This window comes from Cyclopterus lumpus, chromosome 4 (assembly GCF_009769545.1).
Source record: "Cyclopterus lumpus isolate fCycLum1 chromosome 4, fCycLum1.pri, whole genome shotgun sequence".
Classification (NCBI taxonomy): Eukaryota; Metazoa; Chordata; class Actinopteri; order Perciformes; family Cyclopteridae; genus Cyclopterus; species Cyclopterus lumpus.
In genome coordinates this window covers 1558003-1573536 of record NC_046969.1, presented here as the reverse complement: position 1 = coordinate 1573536, position 15534 = coordinate 1558003, and the positions used below count along the sequence as shown (strand labels likewise).

The window sequence follows — 15534 nt, the reverse complement described above, 5'->3', positions numbered from 1 at the left end:
TGAACAAGCAGGCCTGTTCCAAGACATGCGATATGAGCCGGAAATGTATTTAGAATCAGCTTTGGTTTCATAAGAAGAATAGAGCTGATGAACTGCGGGTTCCAGTTTTCCCACTCTCAACACTACAACATGGATATGATATGATGCAATATGGAGCTGACCCATTCATCTTATCACCACGTCAGGAAGTCTATTGAGCATCATGTTGAGGTGACGTAATCTCCGGCATATTTGACCCAATATTTATTTAGGGCAAAGCCTGTTATGTGTTTATGTGGCCAGATTAAGCCACGTTTAAAAATGGCTTCTCATTCAACATTTTCAAGATTAATCTTTCCATTCAAATCTGCCCCTAATACAACGTATAATAGCAGATAAGTTTTTAAAAGAAAATACTTTATTCTGTCAACATTAAATACCCCGTATGAACATTAAGTATGTAGTTTAGAGCTCACCACATTCCTTGGGTTATCCGGTGCAGAGTGAGGAGACTGGAAAGATACTCGATATGTAGTCTGCTTAGGAAGGTAAAGCCATTTGTCAATAATGGATGAGGCTTCCTGAAATATTTACCGTTTGTCCTAATTTAGCCACCCCCCCCCTCCCTCACCACGTCATGGGTGACTAGACAACAGGCTGGGTGGCTTTTTTGGGCCGACTTGTTTTAACTGTGCGATTTGTTGCATTTCATGACTTAAATTCTCAAAATATTGGTTTATATGAAGTCCCACCAGGATTTCACAGCATGAGGTGACTACATTGTGTTGCCTTGGCACAGAGCTCCTTCTTCCAGAAGTGGATGAGTGTTTGGCCGTCAGCAGTGTCGCCCACTGCAGTGTAAACCTAGGTGTATTTGCAGTGTGGATCCCACTGAAATGCCCTTGAAGAAAAAGTCCTGTTTGACTTAATCTGTGAATTAGAATGTTTCTAATCACACAAAGTGGGTCTGTTGTTTTTAATGAAGCATGTTACCATGATAATCAGTATGGTGTTTGCTTAGTCACTAACCTATTCTTAAAATGTGTTTTAAGAGGTTTTAAGACCTCCTGAGAGAACCCAACGTAGTCGCTTTGCAGTACAAACTTACTGTGGCTCATTCTACGGTACACAGCAGGCATTGGTAAACATGTAGCATAGATTACTCTTTCATAAAAAGATGGGACAGATTGGGCTTCTGGCGTTTCTGTTTTAATAAGTATTATTATTATATATAAATGACAGTTAAATCAGAAATAGTTCTGATATCTAATATAAGTACCACAAGAATGTTCCAAAGATTTCCTCCGGACCTGCATCCAGTTTTCAGTGAGCTCGTGGGCTTCACAACAATACACATCACTTAGTTTGATGTAAAAGCACCATTGCTCTGACATGTTGACACATAAGGAAGCCCCCAACAATGACCTAGAGAACAACGAGTCTCTCATTGAGACTGCACGCCTTTCAGCAGAGCAGATTGTTCTCTTCCAAACCGAGTCACTGGCTCTGGATGTGGACCGGAGGGTGTGAGCAGGCTGATGTCAGGGAACAGCCCATTGGTGTCTGGAGGGGGTACAGAGGCAGGGTATAAATGCCCCCTTGTCTTTTCTGTATAGTCTGGGCAGAGCAAAGGCAGAAGAAGAAGGAGTGGGTTTCTTTTCTATGTGTGCGCCTCTCTGCTTTGTGCTCTCTGACACTCATGAGTGGGTCAATACCCCAGTTCCCACAAAGCAGGAGAATGGCAGTAATCTTGTTGTTTGAGAGATCCTTCCCTCCCACGCTGGCCTTAATTAAGATGCAGGGCACAGACCTGGAGGAAAAGTGGGCCTCTCTTCAGAGGACTGTTGGCGGAGAGACGAACATCTATGTTGCAGCAAAGTTGACGCAGGATATCTGTGTATAGCTATCCATAAGAACTCTTGCAAACGTATGTTGCGGTGTTTGAATGTAGAAACACAGATTTAATGTATTATTTTGGGGAAAACTGAGTGGATTCATATTGTTTTTTAAATGTTGAGTACCTCTTTAGCATAAAGTTCACGGCTCCGTAATGCTAAATGTAGCATAGTGGCCTCTCAATTTGTGCCTGAGGCTTCATAAAGTCCAACATAAAGCATCAGGCAACATACTACAAACAGCCCGTGCTGCTGTTGCTGGAAATAGTAGCATCTACGTGGCTCTCCTCCAGTCAGTGGGTTCACATCCCCTCGGACCTGCTGACACAGACACATTTCCTCGTCTATTGATTGGGGCAGTTCACCCATGACAGTCTGACCAGCATCCCTCAGTCACAATTAAGAAGACAAACATGGAATAATAGGATGCTGAAAATGTGCTGTATAACTACTGAAAATAAACCAGAGCAGACATGTGGGATCCAGATGAGCAGTGGTGTTGTTTTATAAAATACTGCTAGTTTATACACCTTTTACAACTCTGTATATATATATATATATATATATATATATATATATATATATATATATATATATATATATATATATGTATATATATGTGTATTACTTCTCATTGCACATGTATATGCCCTACTATATGCCCTAATTTGTGTATATTTTAAGTCTTGGGCTAAATTGTCTTTCTTCTACATATTTAGTGAGCATTTGTTGGAGATACACATGACATAAACTAAGATAGATACAAATATACTAAACATCACACCTGGGGAAAATTATTTGCACACTTTTTTCAATTAGGGATACATCAAAATATAACATTATTATTAATTTTCAAATTCCCCAAAAATGTCTGCAGACACTGTGATGTTAGAACATGGAGAGATATGTATTGTTGTTGCATTGTCATGTACAAAACAATGTTGATCATAGAATAATTAAAGACATTTTAAAGCAAAACATATCCCCCCAATAAAATCAGGTTCCAGATTTAAACATTTTAATCTTCTATTATAATAAAATGAATATTTTGGGGTTTTGTACGACAAGTTTCAACATGTCAATGTGGATTGTGACATGTTACAAACCAAATGAATGATCAGTCAAAGAAATCATTGGCAGATTATTTGATAATAACAATAAAAGTGTGTTGCAGCCATGAACTAAAGCCCCACAATGGTGGAACAAAAGAACTTCTAATAAATGGACAGCTAACAATTATTGACAAAACAGCTCTGAATCAATGACTGGATAATAGTTATTAAGTCTCTTTAGAACAGACACTTGATTGCGGAGGAGTCTCAAATAATAGAGCATGTTTCCATTTGTTTAAAGTGGTCTAATGGTGGTGGATGAATCTTTTGGATGGATCATATTTTAGGCATTCAAATCAGATTTTGGGAAGCTGTTATAGCTTTTAGGAATGGTTGCTACTTATTTCCCAGCGCACAAATCACATCTTTGAAAGAGAGAGAACAAATATGCATGAAAAGCAGTAGAGTAGGCCTGAACCCAGGAGGAGGAGTCAGTATGACGCTGATACAGTGGACACGCTGTGGATACGTGCATAGACTCCTGACCTCCTGTCTGTGAGGACAGCGCCAAAAGAGGAATGACTTGCTGTTGTATCTCGACTAATTATTTGTGTCCCTACCCATGACATGCCACCCAGACCCGGCGTCGTCTCTAAACTCAACTCCTCGTGATTTAAAAAGCCTTTCCATCATAAAAAGAGAAGACGGGTAGAACAGGGGAGCGTGATGAAGACGGGAGACGTGCTCTGCTGCTTAAAGTGGCCTCCGGTGGAGACACGCAAGGAGTGACCGCTGAGAACGTCACCAAAGCTACCAAGTGCAATTAAAAGAGGCAGGCCAGCCATATGTCTCACTGGAACACTAAAGTCATGACCTTATCGGCTATGCTGAAGGGGCGAACCATACCACAATCAGGGATGAGTCAGCAGAGAGAGGACGTCGGAGTACAGGGGCTCTGCTTCTGGGTCGAATCAGATCTTCCTTTTGGTTTTTAATTTCGAGGTTTGGTAAAGTAATCCATGTCTCCTTCTTAACTGGGTTTATTTGATGGTTTTCTTCTGTTATAGAATCCACTCTTCCTCGAACGAGGTCAACGTGGTTTACCAGGAAATCCAATGTGTTTCTTTGCAGCTTGAGACCTTCTGGGACCTGCATTGATTGTCAGGCTGTATTGGCTGTATAGATGAATATGTCTACGGAGGCTTTTCAACGTCCATTTTTCATCAATGAGGGGAGGATGTTTGTTTCGTGCTGCAGTATATGCAGTGAAATCATGGCCCAATCAAAGTGGTGTTTCTCACCAACACCTGGAGAGAATAACTTCAGAAACGCCCACTTGGACTCAACGATGAACCAAGTAGCACCAAACCTCTTAGCTGAAGAATTGATATGCCACATATGACAGGATAACATGATAAAGTGATGACATCTTGTACATGCATGGAAGTAAACTGCAACAAGACTGGCCCCTAATTCTAGATACAAGATATTGTGTGACTCGCCCAGACCTTCAGTGTTTCAGCTGCATCACTCTGTTAAGTACTGTTTTATTGAAGGAGACGTTTTTATTGTTCCATTTAAACAACTGCACGGCCAAAGCCTACTTCCAGAATACGTGAGGGTGAACTCGACAACATCACTGAAACACACATGTAATGATGGGTGGAGGGAGTGACGGCCATTGCTTGATTAATGTTGGCTGTCCCTCCAGTTGTAAGCAGATATTTTGGTCTAACTGGTATATCTGGTGATGTCATGAGGACCATTTGTGGCAGAGGAAATGAGCAGTTTGGAAATCATTTCTCGCTAATGAATGAAATGGATTCCGTGGCTGCGTTTAGCAGCAGACCTCATTGATTTCATGATGGTTGCGAACGCTGAACTCGAATAAGTCTTCAAGGGAACGTGTTCAAACCAGGCCTCGTCTCTTTGTCACGGGCCTGACACCGGAAACCCACGTCCGCCACACTGGCCCATATATCACGGCTGGAAACACAGTAGCAGTGTAGAAAGGAAATAAGCGTGCGTACACTGACTTGAGAGGACCGAGCCCGGGCCGCTTCCTCTATTATCGACCACACGCATTAGCGGATAAAATGGTGCCCGGAGCTCCGGGAGCAGGAGGAAGCCTTCTCATAGCTGCATCACCAGACCACCCCAGATAGAGGGTTCTTGTGCTGGAGTATTCATTTCAATGTTTGAGTCCAAAGCTGCCTTTGAAGAAAACGTATAGATGTATTTATAAAATGAACACACAGTGGGCTCCAGCACCCCATCACACTTTTCTGCAGAACTCTGCAGAACTGTTTATTTGGGAGTATTATTCCTTCTTGTGGCTCTGTTGTCAGGTCAAATGCATTATTCCAGAATTTAAACATCTGGACAAGAAAGAAGTTATGAAATATAAATCATTAATATATAAAAAAAAGTCTATGTTGGTTCAATTTCAGGCATTTCTTTGTCTGATTCATGACAACGCATAACATTCATAACTCCAGAATACGATCGGATAACATAATAACTAACCAGAAAAAGATGTGTGTCATCATGACGGTTGGTGGTCATCGCTGACCAGAACATGATGTAAAAATTACAATTATAATAATATTGATTATAATTTAAAGTAATTGATGTATGAAGGGAAAAGGATGTTTTCGGAGTTGAAAGTATTTGTCTCATCATCAGACAAACCTGTGACTTGCCATACAAATACAAAATCACCTGACAGTCTGGAATAAATGAGTATTACGAGACCCACTGAGGAAGAATCTTTCTGAAGGCTACAAAGACCACCTGAGCCTGATGAAGAGGAGCTGACGAGTCTGAGCTGTCTAAAATGGCCACTGCTTAGGTACCGACGTGTCCTTCTAGTCTAAACAATAGCAAGTAAGAATAAAGTTCCATCGTTTATTGCCATGTCAACACAGTCGATGGGGATTTTCTTCTACTGCATGTTCCTTTGTGCTGCTACTCATCTCCTTTTAAAGATGCTCGTGTGTGTTATTCCTGAAGCGAGACGGTCCTTCACTTGAAACTTCAGAATGTCCTTCCGGAGGGATCTGAAGAGCAAAATAGTTTATTTTTTTAATCCAACCAGTTTGTAATTAGTGTTGCAGCCTCACGAGCCACCAGCAGCAGTACTGGACACGAACCAACGTTCAGAGTTCTGCCCTGGAAGAGTATGCACATTGGCATTATTACATTTAATATCAGATATTGGGTCATTTGCATTTTTAAACAGAAAACCTGCGATGAATAAAATAACTGCCTTCATGTAAGTAATCAACTTGTGATATATTAGCTTCAATGTTTCCCCTATTCGCCTGCAGTGTCCGTCCTCAATGTGGCAGCGACACTGTGATCAAGTCGCATGTTTCCAGGAGGGTTCAGTGTTCGTCTTCCAAAAGCTGCCGCACGGTTTCTTGTCCCCAACATCTAATTCTGTCGTGCAGACACCCAACCACTCTCTACCTGTGCCTGTTGACTCTGACTCGGGCCTTCACAACACGACACAGCGCGGATCCGGTTTCACGCCCCCCTCTGACTCGTGTTCCTTGTCTTTCAGCCATCGTCAACCCCAAGCAGGCCAAAGACAACAAGAGCTTCAACTTTGATTACTCCTACTGGTCCCACACCTCGGTAACTCTCTCTGCACCCCACAGCGTGAATGTGGCACTGACACCCGACAAAGATACACTCGTGCATCACTTTATGTAGGGCCACAATCTAATATATATATATATTTATACATATAACCATGTAGCAAATTTCATGGTAGCTCAATAAATAAATGAAATATCCACATGGTAAATTTAGCCTTGATATATTTCTGTGAATTAAATACAATTTTGTTCAGTATTTTATCACTTAAATAAGAACTTTTGTGCAAATTGCACATAACAATCAGTGAAAATATCGAGAGAAAAAAAGGTTTAATTGATTGTTTACATGAATGCAGCTTTGATGAGATTAACACGATATTCTGATTTAACAGAGTTTGACATTTGAGTCAGTATGTGCTTGTTATTCAAGGACTTGATATATGATTTCATCACGATACGATTCCACTGAAAGATGATAAGTGGTCATAATGAGTTATCGCCCAGGCCTAACTTCATTGTTTGTCAGATTTATGAGAAAGTTGAACATTTAAGTGGCTGATTATTGATCTCTGTCCGCAGCCAGAGGACATCAATTATGCCTCTCAGGTGCAAGTGTACAAAGACATCGGAGAGGAAATGTTGCTGCACGCCTTCGAGGGATACAACGTCTGCATCTTTGCTTACGGCCAGACGGGCTCTGGCAAGTCCTACACCATGATGGGGAAACAGGATGTCAAGGACCAACAAGGGATCATCCCTCTGGTACAGCCTGACTGTGATTACTGGACCAGTGCTGATGATGCATTCAAAGGAGAGATGAGTTTAAATTGTGGAAGTAACGGTCATCATTTTCTCCTTCCAGCTGTGTGAAGATCTTTTCACTAAGTTCAATGACAACGCAGGCAACAGCATGTCTTATTCTGTGGAGGTGAGCATTACATTCCCAATCATGTTGTCATGATGTTCATCATTAATCTCACACGATCAGAAGAGATTTATTGTTCAAGCTCGTTTCCCTCTGCAGTCCTTGGCATGTAGAAACAAACTCCATAGAGGTTTGCTGTGAGCACTGAGCTAATATAATGATTCTGAACAGGTAAGCTACATGGAGATCTACTGTGAGCGTGTGCGGGATTTACTGAACCCCAAGAACAAAGGGAACCTGCGCGTTCGAGAACATCCTCTGATGGGACCTTACGTGGAGGACCTGTCTAAGCTGGCTGTCACCTCCTACAACGACATCCAGGACCTGATGGACTCCGGCAACAAGGCCAGGTGACGGATCTGTTTATTCCTTCCCCCTTGAAATATAGCGTATATGGTCACCTCAACATTAAGAATACATATAGTCCCATTATATTGGCGACATGACCGATATCTTCAGCACTTTGCAACTCACACCTAAAACAGCACTACAGGTGTGAGGAAAAATATGTTTTTGAATTGAAGTGAATTGTCCTTTTTAGGCATGAATCACAAATACATTTAAGACATTTCTGACTCAATTCAATTCAGTTTATTTTGTACAGCCCAAAATCATAAATCACAAACTCCCCTCAGAGGGCTTTACAATCTGTACACATACAACATCCCTGACCTTTGACCTCACATCGAATCAGGAAAAACTCCCCAAAAATAACCTTTGACAGGGAAAAAAGGGAAGAAACCTTCAGGAGAGCAACAGAGGAGGATCCCTCTCCCCGGATGGACAGATGAATAGATGTCATGTGACCAGATGAACAGAGTTACAGAGTTACATAAACACATTTAATGAGCATGATTAAAAAGTTGCAACTACCAAAAATAGGAGCAACAGTGGATGAGAGAATGAAGATGAAGTAGAGAATATGAGAGATGTAGCTATTACTAACGGTCCAAAGCTAAAGCTCTTTATAATGTACATTGAGGTTCAACTTATCATTTATATTCCATCTATTTAGTCCTGATTACTATTGCTGAGGGACCTATAGTAGAGATAGCAGGACTGGTAATTTGCTCTGCCGTAGTAAGAGACTAATGCTCCTTGTTGCTGATGAGAGCGTCTTCATTGTGTCCACAGGACTGTGGCCGCCACCAACATGAATGAGACGAGCAGCCGCTCGCATGCCGTCTTCAACATCATATTCACTCAGAAACGCCACGATGCCGATACTGAAAACACCTCTGAGAAGGTCGAGTTTGATCCCATCCTGACTGCATGCATTTACTATTGAGCTGCTGCCGCTGCTTATCAATGAGCTGATTGATGACACTGATTTAAATCTTGTCGTAAATTGGAAATCAATGACGGCTTGAAGGTCGTACTGTAATTACAAGGTTACGTTGCGCAGATGTTTTTTTAATGAGACCCGTCTCCTGAATAATGATGAATCGCCTCAGGGGTTGTTTTCGTCGTCAGCTAATGTGTTGTTTATGTAACGGAGTCCATTGGTTGGATGTTCTGTCGCAGGTCAGCAAGATAAGTTTGGTGGATTTGGCTGGCAGCGAGAGGGCCGACTCTACTGGAGCCAAAGGAACCAGGCTTAAGGTGAAATGTTGCCCTAAAATCCATTTTGGAGATTCAAACACAGATATGAAAACAAATTTCCTGTCTGAATATGCCTATAATATATGTCCATATTCAAACAGTGAATCACTGTGTTTACTTGTTAATATCATTGTCTGCTTCTTGCTCGATCACAGGAAGGAGCCAATATCAACAAATCTCTAACTACACTGGGGAAAGTCATCTCTGCTTTGGCAGAAGTGGTGCGTATCATATCTGCATGCAGTATATTGTGAGATAAAGCAAATGTTATGAAGGACACACATGTACATTTTACTGTCTACTTAATTTCAGGACTCTGGGTTGAATAAGGTAATTTGTTTGACTTTTAACATTTTTTATTCATTGTTTTTCTTTATCCAAATGCCTATAAATACATAGATTTTTCATTCATTTGGTGTTTTAATTTGATACACAGAATAAAAAGAAGAAGAAGGTGGAAAACCATATACCATACAGAGATTCTGTTTTGACCTGGTTACTGAGAGAAAACTTGGGTACGAACACAACATTTCGTGGCTCCCAGTGATCCATTAGTCCTTGACGAACTGAAACCAAAGTGTTTGCTTTCATTTTGTCAGGGGGGAACTCTCGTACTGCGATGGTCGCTGCCCTGAGTCCTGCTGACATCAACTACGACGAGACCCTCAGCACACTCAGGTAGAGAACAGCGGCTCGCATGAGCTGCAGCTACAGTGCGAGGCTGCAGAATCCTGCAACTGTGACCCCTCCCTCACCTGTGTCACATGCTCAATGACCCCTCCCTCACCTGTGTCACATGCTCAATGACCCCTCCCTCACCTGTGTCACATGCTCAATGACCCCTCCCTCATGTCCACATGCTCAATGACCCCCTCCCTCATGTCCGCATGCTCAATGACCCCTCCCTCATGTCCACATGCTCAATGACCCCTCCCTCACCTGTGTCACATGCTCAATGACCCCTCCCTCATGTCCACATGCTCAATGACCCCTCCCTCATGTCCACATGCTCAATGACCCCTCCCTCACCTGTGTCACATGCTCAATGACCCCTCCCTCATGTCCACATGCTCAATGACCCCCTCCCTCATGTCCGCATGCTCAATGACCCCTCCCTCATGTCCACATGCTCAATGACCCCTCCCTCACCTGTGTCACATGCTCAATGACCCCTCCCTCACCTGTGTCACATGCTCAATGACCCCTCCCTCATGTCCACATGCTCAATGACCCCTCCCTCATGTCCACATGCTTAATGACCCCTCCCTCATGTCCACATGCTCAATGACCCCTCCCTCATGTCCACATGCTCAATGACCCCTCCCTCATGTCCACATGCTTAATGACCCCTCCCTCATGTCCACATGCTCAATGACCCCTCCCTCATGTCCACATGCTCAATGACCCCTCCCTCATGTCCACATGCTCAATGACCCCTCCCTCACCTGTGTCACATGCTCAATGACCCCTCCCTCACCTGTGTCACATGCTCAATGACCCCTCCCTCACCTGTGTCACATGCTTAATGACCCCTCCCTCATGTCCACATGCTCAATGACCCCTCCCTCATGTCCACATGCTCAATGACCCCTCCCTCATGTCCATATGCTCAATGACCCCTCCCTCATGTCCAGATGCTCAATGACCCCTCCCTCATGTCCACATGCTCAATGACCCCTCCCTCATGTCCACATGCTCAATGACCCCCTCCCTCATGTCCACATGCTCAATGACCCCCTCCCTCATGTCCATATGCTCAATGACCCCTCCCTCATGTCCACATGCTCAATGACCCCCTCCCTCATGTCCACATGCTCAATGACCCCTCCCTCATGTCCATATGCTCAATGACCCCTCCCTCATGTCCACATGCTCAATGACCCCTCCCTCATGTCCACATGCTCAATGACCCCCTCCCTCATGTCCAGATGCTTAATGACCCCTCCCTCATGTCCACATGCTCAATGACCCCTCCCTCATGTCCACATGCTCAATGACCCCCTCCCTCATGTCCACATGCTCAATGACCCCTCCCTCATGTCCACATGCTCAATGACCCCTCCCTCATGTCCACATGCTCAATGACCCCTCCCTCATGTCCGCATGCTCAATGACCCCTCCCTCATGTCCACATGCTCAATGACCCCTCCCTCATGTCCACATGCTCAATGACCCCTCCCTCATGTCCACATGCTCAATGACCCCTCCCTCACCTGTGTCACATGCTTAATGACCCCTCCCTCATGTCCACATGCTCAATGACCCCTCCCTCATGTCCACATGCTCAATGACCCCTCCCTCATGTCCATATGCTCAATGACCCCTCCCTCATGTCCACATGCTCAATGACCCCTCCCTCATGTCCACATGCTCAATGACCCCTCCCTCATGTCCATATGCTCAATGACCCCTCCCTCATGTCCACATGCTCAATGACCCCTCCCTCATGTCCAGATGCTCAATGACCCCTCCCTCATGTCCACATGCTCAATGACCCCTCCCTCATGTCCACATGCTCAATGACCCCTCCCTCATGTCCATATGCTCAATGACCCCTCCCCCAGGTCCACATGCTCAATGACCCCTCCCTCATGTCCACATGCTCAATGACCCCTCCCTCATGTCCACATGCTCAATGACCCCTCCCTCATGTCCACATGCTCAATGACCCCTCCCTCATGTCCACATGCTCAATGACCCCTCCCTCACCTGTGTCACATGCTCAATGACCCCTCCCTCATGTCCACATGCTCAATGACCCCTCCCTCATGTCCACATGCTCAATGACCCCTCCCTCATGTCCACATGCTCAATGACCCCTCCCTCATGTCCACATGCTCAATGACCCCTCCCTCATGTCCATATGCTCAATGACCCCTCCCTCATGTCCACATGCTCAATGACCCCTCCCTCATGTCCACATGCTCAATGACCCCGCCCTCATGTCCACATGCTCAATGACCCCTCCCTCATGTCCACATGCTCAATGACCCCTCCCTCATGTCCATATGCTCAATGACCCCTCCCTCATGTCCACATGCTCAATGACCCCTCCCTCATGTCCACATGCTCAATGACCCCTCCCTCATGTCCACATGCTCAATGACCCCTCCCTCATGTCCACATGCTCAATGACCCCTCCCTCATGTCCACATGCTCAATGACCCCTCCCTCACCTGTGTCACATGCTCAATGACCCCTCCCTCATGTCCACATGCTCAATGACCCCTCCCTCATGTCCACATGCTCAATGACCCCTCCCTCATGTCCACATGCTCAATGACCCCTCCCTCATGTCCACATGCTCAATGACCCCTCCCTCATGTCCACATGCTCAATGACCCCTCCCTCATGTCCATATGCTCAATGACCCCTCCCTCATGTCCACATGCTCAATGACCCCTCCCTCATGTCCACATGCTCAATGACCCCTCCCTCATGTCCACATGCTCAATGACCCCTCCCTCATGTCCACATGCTCAATGACCCCTCCCTCATGTCCACATGCTCAATGACCCCTCCCTCACCTGTGTCACATGCTCAATGACCCCTCCCTCATGTCCACATGCTCAATGACCCCTCCCTCATGTCCACATGCTCAATGACCCCTCCCTCATGTCCACAGGTACGCAGACCGCGCCAAACAGATCCGCTGCAACGCCGTGATCAACGAGGATCCCAACAACCGGTTGGTGCGTGAGCTGAAGGAGGAGGTGTCCCGTCTGAAAGACCTCCTCTGCGCCCAGGGCCTGGGTGACATCATTGACAGTAAGGGATCATTTGTTTTTTGGGGTGATTTACATCCTTTAGCACACTATTCTCAATGATACACTGTCAGTCACACGGCTAACTTCACAAGCACTGCACATGTACACGACACTTCATTGTGTGTGCTGATAGAACACAAAATAAATGAAGAGCTAGTGCAGCAAAATGGATGGGAAGACGACGTGAATGGAGGCGAACAGCGACTGGTTAGACTGCAGGTGGAGTTGCAGTGCAGTTTACGCCTCCATGCTGTGGCAGAAAAACAGCAGGGTGTGGGCAGGGCTTCAAGAATTAGCTTCTGGAGCTAGCATGTCGAGCTAGCTAAAACTAGCATGTAATAGTAATAAAGGTGTGGAGTTTACAATTGTGGGCATTTACCTGGCACAGAGGGTCTAGTTTGAAAAGGAGCTAGAGTTGCATTATTGTCACTAAATGTAAGATCTAGCTGTTTAGTTTGAATCACAGGGAATGTGACGATTCTGGTCTGCACATCTTTTACAGAAGCCCTGAGAAGCAAGTGAGAAAACAAATAGGGTTTTGAGTGAAAAAAAAGGTTACGCCAGGACAATTTTTCTTATTTTCTGAAATTAATTTTCATCTGTGAAACGGAATTTGAATATACATAACTTAAAATATAAAATATGTACCTTGTGTTTCGAGTGCATGGTGAAATTAAAACCCGAATGCTTTTAATCCTATTCAGAACACGGTGTAGTGGTGCACTTCAGCTTCTTGTGGCCAAAATAAGTGTTACAACAAACTTACAAATTTCCCTCGCTTTCCTCTCAGGGCCTCCGTACCTCACCAACCTTTGTCACAAAAAATGTACAAGATGATGTTTCAGTCCATGAACATTTCATCTTAAGGTGTTCCGCTGTGTGTCTCTCTCTCTCTCTCTCTCTCTCTCTCTCTGTCACTCCTCCTCTTCACTTCTCTTTTTTCCAGCTTATCGATCGTCTGGTGCTGACATAGAGGGTTTGAAATGTGTGTTTTCTGGCTATTGCTTTTGCTCTTGTGGCAGCTTTAGCATCCCCGGCGCTGAATTCTTTTCCTGAGTTCTATGCAGCACCACAATATCACAAGAATATTTTAGGCGAGTCGCACTGAAATACAAACGCTAATGCAATACAAGCAGCCTGCAGTCGGGGGGGATTTCTTTTTTTAAGCTTTGTCATTTTGGCTTTAATCTTCAGTTCCTAATGGGCCGTGTCATGGTGCTGGCGGGACAAAGCTTAATTGTGCATGAAGCAACAAAGCAGAGCAACACAATATGGACGATTATGGACCATAGTGAGATATGTTTCAACTTGACCTATGGTTTCTCTCAATTGGAAACTGGAGCTTCCCATTCCCCTGGAAGGGTCCATCTGACTCTATTGCCCCCTGTTGGCAGTCATTGGTGATGCCACAGAGAACATACTCACTTTCATAATATTGCATCTTTTGAGGAAGTCATCTCATTTTATACATTTTTACTTTCTATAACTCATGATTTCATTAACTGCACTGGGAAGGCAATATTATGCAATCCATCTTGGCGGCCGACAGCCTGTCCAGATGGATGGGTGTGATACACGTTCCCAGTTAGTTGCCATAGCAGCAGCTGCAGAGTTGGTATTCATTTTGTTCTCATAGACTCTGTCATAGGCCTTCGAAATCCCAGGGTGAAACATTGAACGGAAAACATCAGCGTTGTTGGTAGACTATTTTGATGAATAGAGAAAATGTGATACCGAAATGGATTACTGCTTTCAGTAATTTGTTTGACGTTTCTAATTTTAGAGCTGCTTTTAGGTAATAAACCTGATTGAGAGTTCAGGCTTCCTGATCTTCTCTGCAGGAAACATGACCCGATTACAAATGAGTCATTAAGTTTCTGCACAAATGAGCTTATAATATATTTAGATTTGTCATACATGATGACCCATTTTGTTTTCGTTGATTTGGAATGAGCAATCGAATCCCTCTCTTATTCTAGGTTCTATTTCTGAAAAAAACTGGCAAAATAAACCAACTGGCAATTAAAAAGTTCTTGTTTGTGAATGTTCCTGCATATGACGCGCTGCTTGAAGATTTTGAATCGTAGCTGCATTCCTCTGCGCGTGGCTTTCGGCTGCCTTTGCTTGTATACTAGCAGATTACATTTCTCTCTGTGAGTTAGATTTGTTTCAAGCCACATATCTTCTTTCTTTTCTTCTATTCTCCCTTCTCTTCTCCTCCTTATCTGTTTGCATTCACCTTTTCTTTACCCCCCCCCCCCGTTATCGATTGCCCCGACCCCGCTTCCTGTACACCCCCCCGTGCCCCCCACCCCCGACAGACCAATCCGATTACAAGAACAATAACAAAAAAGGCCAAGCTGTGAATCAAAGAGATGATCTCTCCACAGTGACCAATACCATGACGGGGATGAGTCCCTCTCCGTCTCTCTCAGCCTTGACCAGCCGCGCCGGATCCATCGCCAGTCTTCACGACCGCATCATGTTCAGCCCGGGCAGCGAAGAGGCCATCGAGAGGCTGAAGGTGAGCCCCGGTCCATATGCTGTTCTGTGCATCTGCATTGACACAGTGTACATGTGCTGCATGTACATATTGGATATGCCCAAAGCTGCGTATTGTGAGTTTGTATGCAGGTAAATCGTCAGTGTGCTCTCTGAGCATTTTCATCATAAGCTTCTCAGAAGTTTAAGTCCAATATTCTGTAGTTTAGC

General features: G+C 44.4%; 1 protein-coding gene across 1 annotated transcript in view; it reads left to right on the top strand.

Annotated features, from left to right (window-relative positions):
• kif1aa (kinesin family member 1Aa) overlaps window positions 1-15534 on the top strand; it is a 41701-nt gene that overhangs the window by 2442 nt on the left and 23725 nt on the right. Inside the window, exons 3-15 of the mRNA XM_034530183.1 lie at window positions 6492-6565; window positions 7108-7290; window positions 7391-7456; window positions 7625-7803; window positions 8588-8699; window positions 8978-9055; window positions 9211-9276; window positions 9368-9385; window positions 9492-9570; window positions 9655-9733; window positions 12681-12823; window positions 13769-13807; window positions 15213-15346. Coding sequence (XP_034386074.1) covers window positions 6492-6565; window positions 7108-7290; window positions 7391-7456; window positions 7625-7803; window positions 8588-8699; window positions 8978-9055; window positions 9211-9276; window positions 9368-9385; window positions 9492-9570; window positions 9655-9733; window positions 12681-12823; window positions 13769-13807; window positions 15213-15346 — 1250 coding nt within the window. The remainder of the gene's footprint in view (window positions 1-6491; window positions 6566-7107; window positions 7291-7390; window positions 7457-7624; window positions 7804-8587; window positions 8700-8977; window positions 9056-9210; window positions 9277-9367; window positions 9386-9491; window positions 9571-9654; window positions 9734-12680; window positions 12824-13768; window positions 13808-15212; window positions 15347-15534) is intronic.